Here is a 21,241-nt window from a genome sequence, read left to right on the forward strand (position 1 = left end):
TCATCATCCACATGCAATCAACCACCAGATGCTGCCGGCTCTCCAAGGGAGGCAGGTCTCCATTACCTCCATCCCAGTATGGTGCCACAACCATCCTCTGCTCTGGGCCTCTGGAGACCTAAATGGCTTTCAGCTCCCAACCCACTGCCTATAGAGTGATCTTTTAACATCCATGTCTATGTCCCTCTAAACTTTATGGTCTTCCCTTTACTCATTGGTGTAAATTTCTTACTATATGGACCAGTGCACGATGGACTCCTATCTCTTTCATCTACCCTTTGCTTACCAGGCCCAGCCACACTGACATTTTGATTTTTCCAGTCTCTGGGCCTTTGTGTCCCTGTGCCTTCTGCTGGGAACACGCAGCCCCAGCTCATGGCATGGCAGTAACTTCTCATTCTTTGGTTCAGAGAAGAAATCCCTGCTTGCTATGACTAAACTGGCCTCCCACAGTTATTTATCACCCTTTACTTTCATTGATATGCTTGCCACAATCTAATACTTTGTCTGCTTGTTGTAGCAGGTAGACTCTAAGGTAGAGCCCATGATCCCAACCTGTGGTACACATGCCTTTGTGCGACCCCATCCTTTCAAGTGTGGTTGGGACCTGTGATTGCTTCTAACCCACAGAATACAGTGAAAGTGACAAGATGTACGTGATTATGCTACACAAGAATGTAATGTCTGCCTTGCTAAGAGACTCTCTCAGTGGCTTTGAAGAAGCAAGCTGCCAGGTGTGAAGTTCCATATAGACTGCAGGGAACTGGATGCTGCCAGTGACCATGTGGGCTTGGATGTGAATCCTTCCCCAGGTGAGCCTCAAATGAGAACCTAGCCCTGGCAACACTGTGTTTGTATTCTTTCAAAGGACCCAGCTGAGCCAGGACTCCTAACACACTGAAAATGTGAGTTAACATATGCTCTTTTAAGTCTATAGTTTGTGGTAAACTGCTATACAGCAACATTTAATACACTTGTTAAACAACTCCTGTGTTAGAAAGTGAACTTCAGGACTGGGGACCTTTTCATTTTTCCATTACTGGAGCCTCAGAACCCAGCTGGGTAGATACCATCGACAGAAAATAGCAGACCCTTGCATGAAGAAAAGAAACATTTAATAAATACCAACTGTTAATACTGGCAAGAAAGGGCACCTCTTGTTCTCAAGTAGAGGTAAAACCACCTTTAGGGACAGGCATGACAGTCAAGGGATTCAGAAGTTTCCAGATGAAGGCCTTTATGCCCTATCACAAGTAGCAGGCTTATTATTTTAGTTTGTCTGCCCAGTAAATATTTCCTCTCCTTCTCATATTCTTTTGGGAGTATGCACACCATCCTATGTGAAACCAGTGGACCTGACCTAAACCATCCCTGGTTCCCATGAACCTATGTCCCAGCCCTGCCCTATCAGCAGAGTCTAACCTCCTGGCCACTGTGATTGGTTCAGGGTTGCTCACATGACCCAAGTCTGTCCAAGAACATCTGCTTGTACTGTTGGAAAAGAGCAGCTTTCTTACCAGTGCAGAGGGCTGACTGTAGGGTTGATGTAAAGCCAGAGTTGCTGGCCCAGGTAAGGAGGGCCTGACTGGAAAAGGAGCTCACACGGAGGAAAGTAGGGCTGAGGGCTGAGAGAGATGCCTCAAAGCACCACTGGATCCGGCAGTACCTGAAAATCTAACCCCTGGCTTTTTAGTTGAGTGAAATGAACTTCCCCCTTCTGCGCCCCACTTTTTAAAGCCACTTTGGGTGGAGTGTCTATCACAAACCCTATTACCTGGGATCTGACATGAAATCAACAGAGAAGGAATAAGCAGGTATGATGTCTTGGGGGTGAAATAAAGAGTTAAGAAGCTCGTCTAGATAAATATTTAATAAAATGCCACAGCAGACCACTGAAGTAGAAATCCCATGGGATTTTAAAAGTTTGTGTAATCCTTTAGCATTTCCATAGGACTTTTTACAGATGTGGCTTAACAAGTTCCTGAAAACAATACAAAAGTGTCAAGTGCAAGTATTTTAGAAAGTAACAGCACTTAACAGTACTCAACATGGGAACTAAGCCTTTAGACTTTTTCAAAAGTGCCCTTGGCCATAAAGTTAACTTTGGGCTGTATTTTCCAGCTTTGTCTGAGAGGCCATAATTACCAAATTTTGCTAGTTTTTCTGATACAAAGCTAATAAGGCAGAAGAATTTGTTCTGTTTTCAATCACTTTTGCCACCTCGTTTCAAGGAAGTGAAGAAATAAACAGCTTCCTCATTTCAGAAAGAAAGAAAAAAAGAAAGGAAGCAAGGAAGGAAGGGGAGGGAGGGAAGGAAGATAGAAGAAAAAAAAAGAAACCATAGTTGCCCCAGTTGGGCCCTTGGACACAAGATTGGAGTCTTTGGGGTCAAGCTGCTGGCTGTAAGGAGTGGGGCCAAAGTCAAGACCGCACACTGGAGAGGAGTGAAAGGTGGGAGGAGCTGCCAAGCCACTGCAATTTTCAGCTAATTCTCACATGAGGGTGGGTCAGCCAACAGAACCACAGGGACTCAAGAGCAACTGATCACCAAGTGGCCTCAAGTTGCCCCCGCAGGATCCTACAAATAAGAGAAAAGGCTAGAGGACACATACAGGGAGTGTTTGACCACCCAGCCCCCATCTGAGTCAATCCTAAGGGTTGAGTATGATCCACAGACTTCGAGAAGTGCTTGCAAAAAGCTCTGGCTCCGCTCAGCTGATCATTCCTGGTAGAGCCCCTCTAAGTCTGCGGACTTCATAGCAAGCTGACAGTCGCCACCGGAGTTTTGTTGTGTTAACAGTCTGTTTGGTAACAAGAGGAAATGGTTAGCCCTACGGCCTCTTTATTTATTTTTTATTTTTTAAAATGTTTATTTTTGAGAAAGAGAGACAGAGCATGAGTAAGGCAGGGGCAGAGAGAGACACACACAGAATGTGAAGCAGGCTCCAGGCTCTGAGCTGTCAGCACAGAGCCCGACGCAGGACTAAAACTCACCAACAGTGAGATCATGACCTGAGCTGAAATTGGATGCTTTAACCAACTAAACCACCCAGCCACCCCATGTTTATTTTTTAATGCTTATTTATTTTTGAGAAAGGAAGAGAGAGATAGAACATGAGTGGGGGAGGGGCAGAGACAGAGGGAGACAGAAAATCTGAAGCAAGTTCCAGGCTCTGAGCTGTCAGCACAGAGCCCGATGCGGGACTCAAACTCAGAAACAGTGAGATCATGACCTGAGCCGAAGTTGGATGCTTAACTGACTAAACCACTTGCCACCCCATGTTTATTTGTTTTTCAATGGCTTATTTATTTTTGTGAGAGACAGAGAGAAAGAGAAAGAAAGAGAGAGAGAGAGAGAGAGAGAACATGGGTGGGGGAGGGGCAGAGAGAGAGGGAGGCACAGAATCTGAAGCAGGCTCCAGGCTCTGAGCTGTCAGCACAGAGCCCGACGCGGGGCTTGAACCTATGACCCATGGGATCATGACCTGAGCCAAAGTCAGAGGCTTAACCAACTGAGCTACCCAGGCATAGGGCCTCTTTAAAGAGTTTTAATGCTGAGCATGCACAAAACTGAATACAGGACTTTCTTTGTTGGTTTGTTTTTAGCTGCTTCTTGAAACACCAGATTTGAGGCTTTACCATTTACACATGGAAATTGAGGGCACAAGAGGTTAAAATGACAGAGTTAGGGGTAGGGATTATGGCCTTTCCCCCTATTCTAATTTGGACACTGCATTTTCTCAGTGTATTGTTCACATTCTCGCAATAATCCAGTGATTGTTGGAGTAGCCCTATTTTACCAGTGAAAGAAAACTGAGAACAGAGAAGTTAAGCAGCTTGTTCAAGATCACACAGCTAAAAAATGGCAGAGCTGGGATTGAGACCCATATCTTCTGATTCCAATTAATCCGCTGTTTCTTGACATCTTCAAAAGAAGAGAGGTAGGGGGCAAAAAGAAAGACAAATAGGTCTTTTTTAGCCCCTGTGATGGCAAGTTTCTGAGGGGAGTGAGAGTGGAGATAGCATTATCGATATTAAGTGCATCTATAGGTTATCTTTGAATTTCAAATAACTTTGCCAACATGGACACCCCAGTGCGGAAAACTGTGGCATACACAAGAGTTTGGCTGACCAACACAGCTGAGAAAACAGCACTCCATCTCACAGCCTCCTTGCCAGCTTAGAACAGCCAACTGACACAATTCTAGCCAAGGAAGTCAGCTTGGGCAGGATGGGGAGAGGTCCTAGGAAAAACTGCACTTACTTGATAAAAATGGTCAGACTCAAGTGGTGAGGGAGGTCTCATTTTTTTTTCTCCCTTCATCCTGCCTTGAATGTTCTTGGTGTAGCCAGAGCCACAACATCTTTCTTGTGGCCATGAGGTCACAAACCAATGGGCTAAGCATGGCAACACCAAAATACATAAGGTGGCTGGTATGTAGATGACACCATGCAGTTAATCCATTTTCTTAAGGACATCTTACAGTTTTATTCCCTTGTTTCTTTTTCAAAAATTTTAGCTGCATATTATCTTTTGTTTTAAGGTCAAGATCCCATTTGCATCATGGAATAAAGTGAACAGTTCCTCTTTCTTCCCCCTATGCTTTGGAACATTCAGTAAGAGTTTCTTGAGTTTAAGAATTCACTAGTGCAAGGGTTTTCAGGTGACAACTATTTTCATAGTAATATAATATGCTCAATGCCTTTGTTGCTCTCATTCTCCACAAAGGAACAGTGGAGTGTTTTTTTTTAAGCTTATTTTTGAGAAAGAGAGAGAAAGCATAAGTGGGGAAGAGGGAGAAAGAAAGGGAGACAGAGGATCCAAAGGGGGCTCTGTGCTGACAGCAGAGAGCTCGATGCGGGGCTTGAACTCACAAACCGCGAGATCATGATCTGAGCCTAAATCAGAAGCTTGACTGACTGAGCCACTCAAGTGCCCCAACAGTGGAGTTTTCACAGTATATGTGGAACATCTGCATGACTCCATGAACCAATATTCTCCAAATGAGCAAGGCATGAAGTTAAAAAACACGCACTATAGAAGATCTAATAAAAGTGCAAGACAGACCAGTAGATTTTAATATAATGAACTACAAAAAGTCACATTTCAGTTAACCTTTGCAAAACTACCACGTATTGAGTTTTGGTGTACTATCAAAGAACATCCACAGTCATCTGAAAAAGCTTTCCTCTCTTTGTCAGTCACACATTTGTGAGGCGGGGTCTGCAAAACCCAGCTGACCTCTATTAAGGAGACCTTAAAGATCTTTGTAACATGTAAAACAATGCCACTTACTCATTTCATTTTGTAATGGGAAAATGTTACTTATAAAGATGTTATTTACATCAACTGGTAAAACTGCTCTTTTTAAAGGAATAAATATTTTTTGAATTTGTTAATTTCTACTACAGTAATTATTGGTACATTTAAACCACATGAACAAAAACTTGGGGAGATTCAGTAGTTTTAAGAAGGTAAAATGGGTCATTTTAAGAAGGTAAAAAGCTTGAGAACCACTGCCCTAATGAAAACAATCAGTCCAGGGGTCTTGGTTGGGAGGAGAAGAGGGCTGTAAGGAGATAAAGGAGAAATCTTGGGTATCTTTTTTTGTTTGTTTGTTTTTGAGAGAGAGAGACAGAGTGCGAGCAGAGGAGGAGTAGAGAGAGGGGGGCACAGAATCCAAAGCAAGCTCCAGGCTCTGAGCTGTCAGCACAGAGCCTGACATGGGGCTCGAACCCACAACGCTGAGATCATGACCTGGGCCGAAGTTGGATGCTCAACTGACTGAGCCACCCAGGCGTCCCTCTTGGATATCTTTTTACTCTCTTTGTTGACAAGTAGGTGGTATTCAGGTTTTGCTACTTCCTGCAGTATAGCAGAGCAGGGTTCAGAGGTGGGGAGAAATTTGGGCTCAGAAACATTAGCTTTAATAAGCCACATTTTGGCTAATATTTTTCCTTTTATCTCCTTTGAGACTGATAGTCATCAAAACAATTTAGAGAAGCTGAATGTAACTCCAGGGACATCAACCAGGCAAGCCTATGACAACCACCCCTGAGGTATTTTAAATTATACCTACTTCACATTTTATTTTCCAACATGAGTAACAAGAGGATAACACTTTGGTAAGAAGTTCAAGGGCTAGTCTATAGAAAAATAAAATTCAGGATGTAGGTTCTTTTAGGGCAAGGGTTGGCAAATCCCTTGGGCCAAATCTGGCCTGCTGCCTGTTTTTGTAAATAAAGTTTTATTGGAACACAGCCATGCTCACTTGTAGGCATGTAGCCACCTGTGCTACAACAGCACAGGTGAGGAGTTAAAACAGAGACCACATGGTCTGCAAAGCCTAAAATAAAGTATTATCATCTGGCCCCTTACAGACATTGTTTGCTGACTCCTGTTTTGGAGTCACTTTGGAATCTTGGTTAAGAAGCTTTAGAGTTAAGTGACTTGTAGAGTTAAGTAACTTGTAGAGTTAAGGGACTTGTATAAGTCCCTTCTCTGCCACACTTTGCTTTGGGACTTGGCTTCATTTAGTTGTCATAGATTGGAGCTAGTACCTGCCTCACAGGGTGGTTGTGAGGATTATATGAACTAAGGCCTGGAAAGCGCATAACAGAGTCCCAGGCACAGAGCAAGTGCTTGATGGGTAGCTGCTGTCATCAATTAAGCAAGAGCTTAAATGAAGCATAATGGACAGCCCATTTGGGACTTAGATTCTAAATTCATCAAGGAGAATGGATAAAAATCAAGCATTAAAAAAAAAAAAATCATCTCTAGGGGCTCCTGGGTGGCTCAGTCAGTTAAGCGTCTGACTCTTGATTTCAGCTCAGGTCATGATCTCATGGTTGTGGGATCAAGTCCTGCACTGTACAGAGCCTGCTTGGGATTCTCTCTCTCCCTCTCTGCCCCTTCTGTGCTCTCACACACTCTCTCTCAAAATAAATTTAAAAAACATTAAAAAAAAAATCTCTGAAAATCCCTTAGGAGGGCAGTCCATTATAGACAAACATACTGTCTTACACTAATCTCAGTATGGCTGGTTTTCCCTCTAGCATTTAAATACATCACTGTTCCTTCAGTGAAGGCCCAGATGAAGTGTAGCTGGCATTTAGGAGCCACAATGTAGGAACATAATCCATGTAATCAAACACAAGATAACACACTCAGTATGATGAGATACACACACACACACACACACACACACACACTCTGAAGAGCAAAGGGAATGAAGACAGACTTTGGGAACAGCAGATTTGTGGCCCCCTGCATCATCCTGAGGTACATGCATGCTGAGTATTTCCAGTTGCCCCCCGCAAAAACCCTTAATTTGAATTTTTGTAAATTTAATGGTATCTTTTAAAAGGAACCAGTAACAATTACTTCAGAGTTGCCATGACAACAAAATGAGTAATTGTGTGTGGTGGTTGTTTGAAACGCCATCGTAAATTCCCATGTGATGTCTGATGTATATGGAATAAGGAACACCTGCCTCTCACAATTTTACTAACCAAATAGGGTTAAGGTATTATTTGTGAAAATCCCCCAAATGGTAAAGATTAAATTATTGCACTGACATGTATTTACCTGGGAGAAAACCAGTAGTTGACAAGGCTGGAGACCATCACGTAGGACACCATGATTGTCCCTGACATGACGAGTGACACAAAGCTCAAGCCACAGAGGACACAAAGCAGTGAGAGGCCACCCACAGAGATGACCAGTCCTAGAAGAAAGCATAGTTAGGAGAAGCATTCAGCCAAAACAGATTGAAAGCTACCAGACCCAAGGCCACTGTGCTTATGACAGTTAACTCAGACTTTTTAGGTGAGATTTCCCATAAAGATCCAGGTTTCCAGCATCACTTTAGAAGAAGGTAATCTAGGGGCACCTGGGTGGCTCAGTCGGTTTAGTGTCCGACTTCGGCTCAGGTCATGATCTCACAGTTTGTGAGTTTGAGCCCCGTGTCGGGTTCTGTGCTAACAGTTGAGAGCCTGGAGCCTGCTTCGGATTCTGTGTCTCCCTCTCTCTCTCTGCCCCTCACCTGCTTGCTCGCTTGCTCTTTCTCTCTCTCTCAAAAATAAACAAAACATTAAAAAAAGATTTTTAAAAAAGGAGGTAATCTAACCACCCAAGTGGGCATCACTGCAAGGCAAATACCCTTTTCCTTGCCTTGGGAGTGGTCAAATAACTCAGGACTCCATCCTCATGGCTACAGTGATATAATTTCAGGGACGGACCTTGAAAAGGAAGGAAATCAGACAATATAAATGGATGTGCTGCCTTTTTACAAAGATTTGCAAAATCCTGGATCAGTGTTTTTCCAAGTGTGGCCAACAACCACTGTATCAGAATCAGATGCATCAGGAAGGCTTGTAAAATTTCGGATTTTTGGACCCTACTCCAGAACTACTAACAATCTCTGGATGAAGCCTAGAAGTCTGTATCTTCAAAAACACAAGTAAGACTTAAACACACTCAAGTTCCAGACTACTGTTCTAAAGGCTTTATATATGCTGTTCCTCCTGTTTAGAAAGTCTTTACTTCCCCAAAGGAAACAAGAGTTGTTACAGATCTGTAAATCCTGTCCTCTGTTAAACTTTGCATGATACACCAAAATGCAGTGGTTCTCTTCCCCTCCTTAAATTTACTTTTGCTGCAGTACTCATTCATTCCTCCACTCATTCATTCATCCGTCTCTCTATCCGTCAATATTTAGTGAACAGCTACTCTGCCAGGCTGTATTTTGCTCATCTGCCTATGATGCTCACTTTCTCCTTTGAGTATAAATTGCCTTATCCACAGTTCCCCAGGCAGGGAAACAACTCTGCGTGATCTTAACCCTGGGAAGCCGTAGGATAAATCAGAGGTGATTGCCTGACCCAATGGCAACCACCTCTTTGGCCAGTATTTTGTGATTTGTGATCTGATATGAAAAGGCAAACTGAGCTGGTCAGATCTGCCTTCTCAGTAATTTTATCTTAGCAACAAAAGGAGAAGTTGACAGTTGGCAGTGTGACTTCAGGAGGAAAGGTGGCGAAGAGGAAACATTACTACCTAGCAAGGTACCTGGCATGCAACGGATATTCAGTAACTAGTTGTGAAATAGACTGTTACTATTCATTTAGAAGCTACTAGGTGCCATGGGCTGTGCTAAATACTTTATGGAACTATGAGTTTCAATCCTTACAATGCTTTGAGACAGTTATTATATCATCCCCATTCTACATATGAGGAGTTTGAGGTTCAGAGAGGATAAATAACTTGTCCAAAATTGTGTTGGTGGAAGTAGGATTCTTTTTTTAAAAAAAAATTTTTTTTTAACGTTTATTTATTTTTGAGACACAGAGAAAGAGAGCATGACCAGGGGAGGGTCAGAGAAAGAGAGAGACACAGAGAGAGAGACCATGACCAGGGGAGGGTCAGAGAAAGAGAGAGACACAGACTCTGAAGCAGGCTCCAGGCTCTGAGCTGTCAGCACAGAGCCTGACGCGGGGCTTGAACTCACGGACTGCGAGATCATGACCTGAGCTGAAGTCGGACACTTAACCGACTGAGCCACCCAGGCGCCCCTGTGGAGGTAGGATTCTAATGTGGACTCCAGAGTCCATCTTTTAACTACTCTGACAATCTGCCTTGGTCATTCTGATTTTTTCAATAAGAGGAAACTTTGATATCAGTGGCAGGTGCCAAATAAATACTGTGCTCCCAATTGAATCATTTTCCAAGGGGGTGAATAGATGAGCAGGATACCTTCCAGTAAAATGACTCCCACAAGAGCAGCCAGGGAGGTAAGCACCACAAGGAGCAGGAAGAATCCAACAGGAATGGCCGACACAGCAACAAACACCAGCATAGTGAGGGCCAGAAAAGGATGCCTGTCCAGGTACTGACCCACTGGAGACTTCATAAAGGCAACCACCTGCAGGCAAAGGAGAAAGAGCCAGGATTAAACGCTACGTCTGACCCCCAGGTTGATGGACCCACCTGAGCTGCAGGAAGTATATAAGCAAAGGCCATGAAGTTGGATGGCTCATAAGTAATGTAACAAGTCAACAACACTAACAATTCTCCCAAGACATGAGTCACCCTGGCAACAGCTTAAGGTAGCTATAGGCAGATGGCAGGTTTGAGGGTCCCACCCAACTTTAAGTCTTATGAAAGTAGGAAAGACCTGGTCATGGCTCTACTGCTTAACACACACCCTCTCAGAAGAGGCCCTCAGCATGTGTACACATGGATGTAAAGTACACACCATTTATCTCCTACTTCACAGCTGAAGTTTCATAGTTGAGGCCACTGAGGCACAGAGAGGTTAAGTCCTAGCTACTTGGCATCACCTGGGAGCTTGTTGAAAATGCAACATCTCAAGCCCTCCCCCAGATCTGCTAAATCAGATGATTTTTTTTAATGTTTATTTTTGAGTGAGAGAGAGAGAGAGAGAGAATGAGCAGATGAGGGCAGAGAGAGAGGGAGATAGAGGATCCAAAGTGGGTTCTGCGCTGACAGCAGAAAGCCTGATGCGGAGCTCGAACTCAGGAACCGTGAGATCATGACCTGAGGTGAAGCTGGATGCCTAACCGACTGGGCCACCCAGGCGCCCCCATCCCCCAGATGTTGATTTTTAATGAGATCCCAGGTGACTTGTACGCACATTAAAGTCTGAGAAGCAATGGCATTTGCCTAGAGTCATGCGGTTTCCAAGTGGCAAAATCTAGGCATCCAAAGCTGAATCTCTTCATTCTGAATGTCTAATGTGTGCAATGGCTTCACCTTGTTAGGAAAAAATGCTTTTATGTCATCAACTTGGATACCACAGTCAGGACATAGTCCGATGACACCTGCAAGCTTATGCTGTGTTAATAAACAAGCTAACTTCCTTCACCAGGCAAAAGGGTTTTTTTGGATCTGGCTCAATGGGGAAGGGCCACTTTAATAGAGAACTGGCCCTAGACAACCCCACAAGGATGGGCTTCGCCCCTCTTCTTAAGCCCCATGCTGTCTCTCTCCTCACTACTGACATGTTGGTTCCAGTTCCCTTACAATGTTCCATCAAGAACTTTTCCCCATCAAAACTGGTCCTTCCCAGGTCTCACTCCTCAGTGCCTTACAGGCCAGCAGCTGAAATGAAGAGGAAATTCAAGCTACAGTGATCATGGATGCCACTACACAAAACACACGTACCTCTTAATGACTCCAATAGTGGGGATCTGGAGGCAAGCTAGAAGGCAATAGGGTTTTGCAGTTGAAGTTGATAGTGATCAAAATATAGTGCTCATGCTGCTTAACCAGAAAAGGCTGTTGTTCCAAGAAGCCACTGCCCTTGGTCTTGGGGCTTCAGCACTGCCTCCTTAGAACTCTCCAGGCATGAACAACTTCACTTCCTGTCAGGCCACAAAAATGGCACAATGCCCACTAGCTATACTGCCTCTAGCTCCTCCTGAGAAAAGCTACCAGATTTGGCTATTCAACTTCTCTAGCCAGAGGTGACTATAGTAGGAATGCGAGCTCACATAATCAGAACCCAATGAGATTCTCCTGTTAAGTCAACTGAAGGTGAGAGAACGGGTCACGGGAGTGGGGCTGGTCCCTGGATCTGTCTTAAGTCCTGATTGCTTTCCAGCTCTAGTCCACATACATTCTTATTAACTCCTCCAACCACCCAAGGCATCATCTGACAGACTGAACTGTTCTCTCTGACCCTTATAATCAAGAGACCCAGTAACCACAGTGGGGAGATGAGGCTGGAACACCTGAATGCCAGGCTCATGAGTTTACACCTGGACCATCCAGCACAGTAGCCCCATGTAGCCACTGAAGACTTGAAATATGGCTGATGAACTAGGTTTTTAACTTAGTTTAACTTAAATTTAAAAATGGATATATGCTTCAGTCACAGGAATATTTTTAATTACATTTCAAATAGGTCAAGTAGGTTTCAAATAAATTTTCAAATGTAAATTTCATGAAATCTGAAGAGATCAAGTATTTTCTTTTTTTTTAATGTTTATTTATTTTTGACAGAGAGAGAGAGACAGAGCATGAACAGGGGAGGGGCAGAGAGAGAGGAAGACACAGAATCCAAAGCAGGCCCCAGGCTCTGAGCTGTCAGCACAGAGCCTGATGCGGGGCTCAAACTCACAGGGTGTGAGATCATGACCTGAGTCGAAGTCGGACGCTCAACTGACTGAGCCACACAGGCGCCCTGAGATCAAGTATTTTCAATGGATATTTAGTACCTGAATTGAGATGTGCACTAAGTATATTTAAAAATGTAGACTGGGGTGGCTGGGTGGCTCAGTCAGTTGAGTGTCAACTCTTGGTTCCAGCTCAGGTCAGGTCAGGATCTCATGGCTGTGGGATCCAGCCCTGAGTCGGGCTCCATGCTAAGCGTGGAGCCTGCTTGAGATCTCTCTCTCTTCCTCTCCCTCCCTCCCTCCCTCCCTCTCTCTCTCTCTCTCTCTCGCTCCCCCTTGGCCCCCCTTCCTTGCTCACGCTGGCTCTCTCTCTAAAATAAAAAATAAACTTAAAAAAATGTAGACTTTCGCCACTAATTTTTTATATTATTACATATTGAAATGATATTGTTTTGGATATTTTGGGTTATATAAAATATATTATTGAAAGTAATTTCACATTTCATGCTTTTTAATAGGACTACTAGCAAATTTAAAACTCTATACACACATTGCACAGTACTTCCACTGTAAAGCACTTGTTTAAACTTTATCTAGAAAAAAAACAGGAGGCAAACTGCTGGCATTTGAGCAGGACTATGATATCATGAAAGTACTAATTTAAGATATATGAACCTGGCAGTCATGTGCAAAAGGCAATTATGAGAATTCGCCTGAAATCAGGCAAGAGACACTGATGGGCAAATCTAGGCTGATGGCAATATGAAAGTGGAATGACAAAAGAAAAATCAATAGGACTTGGGGACAGTTTGGCCTGGGGATCCAAAAGGAGAAAAGTAGGACTATTCTTCCAGACCCTAAAAGAATCTATTTTTTTCTTAGCCTCTTCTGAGTCTGGGCCCTGTAACCAACAAACAGAATCATTCAGATATGCAGAGAGACCATTTTAAGATGCAGTTAAGCCCAGCAATTGTCTTCCCCTAAGAAGTACGGCCCTACTTAGGCCAGTCTGTCATAGAAGAGGAGGATAGGATTCAGTTACACCTAATAATAATAGAGGGGCACCTGGGCAGCTCAGTCGGTTGAGCATCCAACTCTTGATTTCAGCTCAAGTCATGATCTCAGGATTGTGGGATCAAGCCCTGCAACGGGGTCCTGCTGAGCCTGCTTAGGATACTCTCTCTCTCCCTCTGCCCCTCTCCCCCACTCACTCTCTCTCTAAAATAAAAAAAGGAAATAAAAAAAAATAATAGAGAACATTGATGAAACACTCAGGCACCAAGCACGGTTTTAAGTGCTTTCAATGTATTTCCTCATTTATTTCCCCCTAAGACACTCACAGGCAGGTAAGGAGGAACTTTATTTAAATCCAGGGAATTGGAACATAGCAATTAACTTCTTATTCTCATGGCAATAGAGGGGGATACAATGGGAGGATGGAAAGTGGGACAGCTTATTATTCAGTAACATGAACTGCAATTTTCCATCCCTATCCTGGAAGCAGGCACATGTCATCCAACCTGGATTTTACAGGGAGGGTGCTGTGCTGAAGAACTCAGGAATGCCAGGCTGGACAGACTAGCACTGTTATGTGCCAGGCTCTGTGCCACAGCTTTTCTAAACAGCTTCTGAGATCACCTCACAACAAACCAATGAGCCTGGCATTGCTTATTTTAGAGAAGAGGTGATGGAGATTCAAAGACCCTAAGCAACTTGCCCAAGGTCAAAGGAAATTTATTTTAAACTGCACACAATTTATTTTAAACCTGCCTGAGTATGGCAGGTTCCAAAGTAGGGGTGATGTGGCCAGTATTTAAGGACATGAAGGCTCCATATGGAACTGTTTAGGAGACAGGCCAATTCCCTGGTGTCAGAATGCAAAAGACAATCAGTGTCCCTTGCTACCAGAGAGAAGGAGGACAAAGGCATCGGATTATTTAAAACCACTGGTAAAGTGCCGGTATCCAAAATCTATAAAGAACTCACCAAACTCCACACCTGAAAACCAAATAATCCAGTGAAGAAATGGGCAGAAAACATGAATAGACACTTCTCTAAAGAAGACATCCCAATGGCCAACAGGCACATGAAAAGATGCTCAACGTCACTCCTCATCAGGGAAATACAAATCAAAACCATGCTCAGATACCACCTCACCCCAGTCAGACTGGCTAAAATGAACAAATCAGGAGACTATAGATGCTGGAGAGGATGTGGAGAAACGGGAACCCTCTTGCACTGTTGGTGGGAATGCAAACTGGTGCAGCCGCTCTGGAAAACAGTGTGGAGATTCCTCCAAAAATTAAAAATAGATCTACCCTATGACCCAGCAATAGCATTGCTAGGAATTTACCCAAGGGATACAGGAGTGCTGATGCATAGGGGCACTTGTACCCCAATGTTTATAGCAGCACTTTCAACAATAGCCAAATTATGGAAAGAGCCTAAATGTCCATTAACTGATGAATGGATAAAGAAATTGTGGTTTATATACACAATGGAATACTACTTGGCAATGAGAAAGAATGAAATATGGCCTTTTGTAGCAATGTGGATGGAACTGGAGAGTGTGATGCTAAGTGAAATAGGTCATACAGAGAAAGACAGGTACCACATGTTTTCACTCATATGTGAGATCTTGAGAAACTTAACAGAAGACCAAGGGGAAGGGGAAGGAAAAAATAAAGTTAGAGAGGGAGGGAGCCAAACCATAAGAGACTCTTAAAAACTGAGAATAAACTGAGGGTTGATGGGGGGTGGGAGGGAGGGGAAAGTGGGTGATGGGCATTGAGGAGGGCACCTTTTGGGATGAGCACTGGGTGTTGTATGGAAACCAATTTGACAATAAATTTCATACTAAAAATAAATAAATAAAACCAGTGGTAAAGACAACTCCAAGGTGCTGGGTAACAGTTTCTCCCAGACCGCGGTCCCTGGGTGCCCACTGGTACGTGATTCAGAGGTTAGTTCAAAAACATCCCTTGTGGGCCAGCATGGGAGCAAAACTAGTTAGTCATAGGTAATCCACAAGTGAAAATGCCATCAGGGGGCATCTGCCCAGCCCATGTTCCTTCTCTCTTCCCACCTCTCTGAACACTGTCCCTTCCCACAATAGGGGTAGGCCCCTGGAGCCATGTTTCTCTCCACGAAATGAGAAGCCCCTACCCAGCTGTCACCAACCTGGCCACAGGTGACTTGGTCAAGCCTGATCCTAGGAATCAGACATTCCCAGAGAAGGCTCCTAAAGGGCTTCAGGGAGGGAGACATAGGGAGTTGAAGGTACCAGCCTGGGGAGTCACACTGGCCCATGTGAATGGAAGAGTCAAGAAAGCCAGGCTGTAGAGAGAGGAGAATGAAGGTGATGCACAAGGAAAAACGGTAACTGGAAGCAACATGAGCAACATGGCCCAAGAGAAGATGTTGAGAGTTACCTCTAACCCCCGTGACCTGCCAGATCCTGATTCACTTCCTGCCCTTGGCTTCTAAGATAGCCTCCCATTTCCAAAGTCCCAGCATGCCTCACTACTCATTTGCTTAAGCTATTTTGAGCAGGTTTCTGACTCTCTCAGCCTAAAAGTAAGACAACAAAGACTTGACATTCCAGAGGCTTCCTAGAAGAAATGATGGGAGTTGTTTCACAAATACTCTGTGTAGAAGCCAATCTATTCTTTTCTGGAATTTAAAGGGCTGATTAACTCTGAGGAAAGGCTAAAACTTATTTGGGAGAAATAAATCATCTAAATATGCTCCAAACAAGTAGATGTTTCTATAAATTATGCTTATGTCAATCTGATGGAAGGTTCTGTAATACCTTTTCTTACATTTTTGTTTTTTGTTGGTAATTTCACCATTCAAAATGGCAGAAATACTGTCTAGCGTTCTTAAGTGTAAGAAGGCTGTGATGTGCCTTAAGAGAAAATACTTTGTTCAGGCAAGATTTCTAGTGCTATTGGCCATGAGTTTAATGTTAACGAATGAACAATATATATATAAGTAACCTTCAAACAAAAATACACATGCAATAGTTTATGTATTTATCAATTGATGAGTATATTGTGACCATACATTTGCCAGAGCCTAATCCTGTAGTTCCCCTGGAGAAATTGCGAATTCATTGTTTGAGGTGACCTCATAGAACTTAACTAACACATCTAATGAGAATCAAATGCACATGAAGATGAGCACAAGGACCTTTCCTACTAAGCTAACTTTTAGTAACAAGAGTCTCATCCTGCTGACTAGAAAGCTGCTTGGCCAATTTAAAAATAGCTTGGTAAACCCACCAAGAGGGCCAGAGGCATTTTGGGATGAGTCCAGGAAAGATCGCTCCGGAGTATATTGCTCTAGACTGCAAAGTGGTAGCTCTTCAAATAGACCCTAGGGGAATTGTACTGTCTAATACAAAAAACAGATCACAAACTAGTTCATTTCGTTACATATACGTTATGTACCTTATGGGTATACTGCATGGGAAAAAAGAAAGTCTGGAGAGAAATACAACACAATGTTAATATTATCTCTGAGAGCTGTTATTTTTTTTTTCCGGACAAAATGCTGAGTGACACACAGAAGAAGGCAAGAAAGATAAAAATTCAAGAAAGCAGAATATACCATATCAAGTCCCACTGCCATTGAATGGGTACTGAACATCTGAAAAGTGGCTAATTCAAATGGAGATGTGCCATTAAGCGTAAAATACACACTGGAGTTTGAAGACTTACTACAAAATAATGTAGAACGTTTCAATGACTTTTTTCATTAATAATTTTTTATAATGATTACATACTGAAATATTTAGATATATTAGACTAAATACATCAAAATTAATTTCACCTACTTTTTACTTTTTAAATGTGGCTACTAGAAAATTGTAAATTACATATGTGGCTTCTATCATACTTCTATTGGACACTGGGTTTCTAGTGGAAAACTGGACTCAAATCTTAAAGTAGGCTTTAGCCCCTCAGTCTCAGGATAACAGGGCAAAATTAACAACAAAACAAAACAGGAAGGTATCTGTGGCAAAGACTGAGAGCCACCCTCTATATCTAAAGAACTGCATTTACCCCTAGGGGAGACCTGCAACTAAATTTTGTTCTATGAGATATAATTGGAAGTGCTGCCTGTGTGTGACTTCTAGGAAGGCCCTTTAAATTAGAAGTGGCTTGCAAGTCTTTCTCCCCTTCCCTCCTCCATCCTGTAACCTGAAATGTGAATACAGTGGCTGATACTTTAGCAGCCATCTTGGACAATGAGTTTGAAGATCACAATTTAGGCATGTCAGAGTGGTGAATTAGAAAGATTCCTGACCTACTCCAAATTCCTTCTACCTCAGACAGAAATAACCTTCTATGCTGTTCAAGCTGGTGTTATTTTGGGATTTTTCCATTACATATCCTGATTGGAAACTGACCTTTGAGTTATTCTGGATAGACTCAATCAGCAAAGACAGCTTCCTCTGCAGTTCCTGCAAGTCCTTTGAGGTACTCGGGAGGTCTTCTTTTGCCATCCTGAAACCCACTTCAGTCTCTTTACGGGTTAATTCTTCTATCTGTAAGCTGTCCAGGGCAGGGTGCAGTCGAATCTCTCATGTCACCCTGTCTCTTGCTGTCACTGGTGAAACAGGAAGTAACTTAAACCATTAGTAGTATTCACCTAGCCAGTTCAACAAAAGCTTCTACTATCCTCACTCATTGATGGTAGGTGTGCAGGTGGAGGGTAGCTTGGCCGTATGTATCAAAATTTCTAAGTGCACACACCTTCTTCCAACAATTCATTTTCCAGAATCTGAAGGAGATAATCAAATAGATATATCAAAACATACAAAAAGGATGTGCAGTGCAATCGTATTTATAGTATGTAATAAGCAGCAAAACATTGGAAAGAAGCCAACTGTAAGAAATTGGTTAAATAATGACAAATTCATAAAATGGAGTATTCGTTACTTGTTAAAATGATAATGTGAAGGGGTGCCTGGGTGGTTTAGTCAGTTAAATGTCTGAATCTTGCTTTTGGCTCAGGTCATGATCTCACAATTTGTGAGATCCAGCCCTGCATCTGGCTCTGTATTGTCAGCACAAAGCCTGCTTGGGATTCTCTCTCCCTACCCCTCTCCACCCCCTTCAAAATAAACAAATAATCATTTTAAATAATGATAATATGAACATTTAGTGATATGAAAATACATCCATGGTAATAAGTAAAAAATTACAAGATATCCCACACTGTTACGTAAACCTTAGTATTTTACGTCTATATTCCATAGTAAAATAAAAGACCTAGAAGGATATGTATCATATAATACCAAAATATTAATGATATTATCTCTGGGGGCTTACGTTTATTTTTTTTAGCCCGACAAACTGCTGCAAAGAAAGGTGAAAGGTGAAACACTATTTTAAGTCCCATTGCCTTTTTCCCCCCAGAAAGCTTTTCTTAAGCAATGATGGTGGTCACTTTATTCACTACCCACATTAACAGGTTGGCTCCCAATTACACAGCATCATAAATCATTCTCTATTTACTTGTAAATCTCCTAACAAGAGGTGCCTCAAGGGGAAACCTAGCTACAATATACTCCCTGACTCAACAGCCTTTAATTTCCAGGACTGTCCTAATCACATATAACTTATAAAACCAATTTGTTCAATTAGATATCTATTTTTTTTAACCCTTACTGGATTTTCATACAAAAAACATATTGTTCTTATTTTGTATTTTCCAAAACTGGAGGGCTGGACACAATTTCTTCCTTACAAATGACCTCTTGCTACTGATAGTAAAAAAGCCTCAAAGATCCTGTCACAGTGGCCAAAATTAACTGAGTGATGCCGACATTTGTTTACCATATTGACTATACCACATGGTAATTATGTGAGTTAAGGGGGGAGGGGTTACTTACTAATACCACTAGGGCCTAGAATGAAAATTAAAGTCCATTTTAATTACCCCAGCTAGAGTGCTTCTGCTACAACCCCGTTTGTGAAACAGGAACGTTTTGCACAGTAAAGGACTAACCCCTCTACAGCCATATTCTGTCTTTGAAGCTGCTACTCGACCAGATTTTGGATTTGGGATGTTCCCAGGACTCAGCTCCCCTAATCTCATCTCTGCAGCGGGCAGAAACAAGCCCAGCTCCCCTTACTGGTCTCCAGAGGCCTTAGGGAACCCAAGGGCCACCCAGACCGGTTAGGGAAGTCCGATGGGAACCAGAGTGGGTAGAAGGCCGTGGGCCATTGCCGTGAAATACATCCACCTGGCTTCCAATCCCCAGACTGCCTAATCACTCACTCTACGGAGGGGTCTCCCCAGGCACTTAGAAGTTTCCAAACCGAAGGCGGCAATCTCTTAACCCTGCGCAGCCCATAAATTACCTGCCTTCTCCGCCTTCCCGGCTGACCAAAGAGATCACTAACCAACCTTCCCGTCCCCCTCCCCCGGCCACGGCTCTTCCACTCCCGCCCCTCCCGGGGCTAACGGCCACCCGGAGCGTTCCAGCTAGAAGGGCAAGGCGGCGGCGCATCTCTTTTTGGGGAAAAGGAATGCGGGGCGCCTCGGGCCTACCCAGGCCGCTTCCCCATCAGCTTCCAAGTCTCTCAGCCTTCGAAGCCGCGAGGGGGAGGAGGCGCCCTGCTTCTAGGGATCCATGGGCATTGGGGGAAGCGGCAGGGATGCAGGTGGAGAGGGTGGTCCGCCTACAAGAGAGCACGGAGGCTGAGAAACGAAAGTTCAGGGGCGAGTGGAGTACTCTTGTCATTAATTTGGGGGGAAAGAATACACCTTTGTTACTTGGAGCTCCCCTCTCTGCAGTGACAAGGGAGAGGGTCCCTCGGTAGAGAGGAGGGACCCCTTGAGAAGGTGGGCACCCATTTTCAATAATCCTGCGGAAAGGGTTTAGAGACTCCCCAGCCAGGTTTCCCCAAGGGGCAGGGTTTCGGGGGTGGGATGGGACTGGCAAGTCTGCTATCAAATCTAGTGGTGGATGTGAGGGTGTGTGTGCACTCCAAGCCCGTTTTAAGGCTTCGAAGGGGTAAGACGTCCCTTTTCACTAAACAGCGGACAGGGGACCACACCGCAAGGCACCCACTGCCTTCTCATTTGCCCTTCCCCGCGAGGGGGTCTAGCCAGCCCAGGCATGCTGTATCCTACCACCCAAGCTTCGAGCTCTCACCAAGGCCCGGCGGCTACACTTACCGGTGTCTGCGACCGGAGCTGAGGGAGATGGGAAAAGGCGGAAAGGTAAAGGAGGAGGAGGAAGGAAGGCTCTTCGGCACTGACTGGAGCTGCGGCCGGCTTCCTGCCCAGTCCCGGCCGGCCACCTCCCTGCGCCGCGTCCCGCCCCTTCTCCGCCGTCGCCCCGCCCCTTCCCCCGCCCCTCGGTTGCCGACTTCTACCCCAACTTCGCTCGGCTCGGCTCTTCCCGCCTGCTGCCGGAGGGAGCCGGAGCCAGCAAAGGCGCGCGCTGGCCTCGCGCACCACGCTCCGCCGAGCGTGCTCTCTGCCTCAGCGTTTTGGAGCCATCCCAACAGGCCCTGAGAGCTTTACAGATGAGGAAACTGAGGCCCAAAAGGAATTGCCCGTCCCCCACCCTTGGCTTGAGGTGAGAGTGCCCATGCCACCGCCAACACAGGTGGGCTGGCCTCTGAGCACGGGTTTGTGTAGAGTCTTAGGGCTTCCCCTGCCTAAATGCCTACACCTCTACCAACTCTTCTGGAAGCATTCCTGGAGTTCAGGACACCCAACAATGAGGTATGGCCTTTACTGGAAGGTGTTAGCCATTACTTTTCATGCAGAAGTCACGAACCCGCGGGATCCTTAAAGATGAGTTCAGCTATTATCTCTGTTTTTTTTTTTTTTTTTAATGGATGAAAAAGTCTAAACCTAAGTCCCTCAGTTCTACATCAGAGCCAGACACGTTCCCTGGCCCCAAACCCATAGAGCAGGGTTTCTCAATGGCAGCAATATTGACTTAGTAGGTGGGAAAATTCTGTATTAAGGGGCTGTGAATTGTAGAATGTCTAGCAGCATTCCTGGCCTCTACCCACTAGATGCCAGTAGTAATCCCTCTCCTCCCAGTTGTGACAACCAAAAAATGTCCCCACAC

At 44.1% G+C, this 21,241-nt stretch overlaps 1 protein-coding gene across 6 annotated transcripts; it reads right to left on the reverse strand.

Moving 5' to 3' along the window:
* Positions 1-1,098: 1,098 nt before the first annotated feature.
* On the reverse strand, positions 1,099-20,480 carry LDAF1 (lipid droplet assembly factor 1). 6 transcript variants are annotated; one of them, XM_043560331.1, is made up of 5 exons: positions 20,332-20,480; positions 17,552-17,751; positions 9,755-9,923; positions 7,589-7,727; positions 1,099-2,801 (listed from the first exon to the last, which is right to left on the reverse strand). In XM_043560331.1, the coding sequence occupies exons 2-5, from the start codon at positions 17,645-17,647 to the stop codon at positions 2,720-2,722; spliced, it is 486 nt and encodes a 161-aa protein (XP_043416266.1). In that variant the 5' UTR covers positions 17,648-17,751; positions 20,332-20,480; the 3' UTR covers positions 1,099-2,719. The 6 variants fall into 6 exon arrangements, with proteins under 6 accessions (XP_043416266.1, XP_043416267.1, XP_043416269.1 ...); XM_043560332.1 differs by having other exon boundaries at positions 17,552-17,770; positions 20,332-20,472; XM_043560334.1 differs by having other exon boundaries at positions 17,552-17,925; positions 20,332-20,472.
* Positions 20,481-21,241: the final 761 nt, after the last annotated feature.

The sequence above is a fragment of the Prionailurus bengalensis genome, chromosome E3, assembly GCF_016509475.1.
Source record: "Prionailurus bengalensis isolate Pbe53 chromosome E3, Fcat_Pben_1.1_paternal_pri, whole genome shotgun sequence".
Lineage (NCBI taxonomy): Eukaryota > Metazoa > Chordata > Mammalia > Carnivora > Felidae > Prionailurus > Prionailurus bengalensis.

What these genes read in the sequence shown, in the direction of transcription:
- LDAF1 (XM_043560331.1), bottom strand. Translation starts at nt 17,647, where the DNA reads ATGGCAAAAGAAGACCTCCCGAGTACCTCAAAGGACTTGCAGGAACTG. An exon ending in CTATCCAGAATAACTCAAAG is followed by an intron (nt 9,924 to 17,551) that starts GTCAGTTTCCAA and finishes CTTTGCCTGCAG; the next exon opens with GTGGTTGCCTTTATGAAGTC. An exon ending in GGGAGTCATTTTACTGGAAG is followed by an intron (nt 7,728 to 9,754) that starts GTATCCTGCTCA and finishes GCTTTCTTCTAG; the next exon opens with GACTGGTCATCTCTGTGGGT.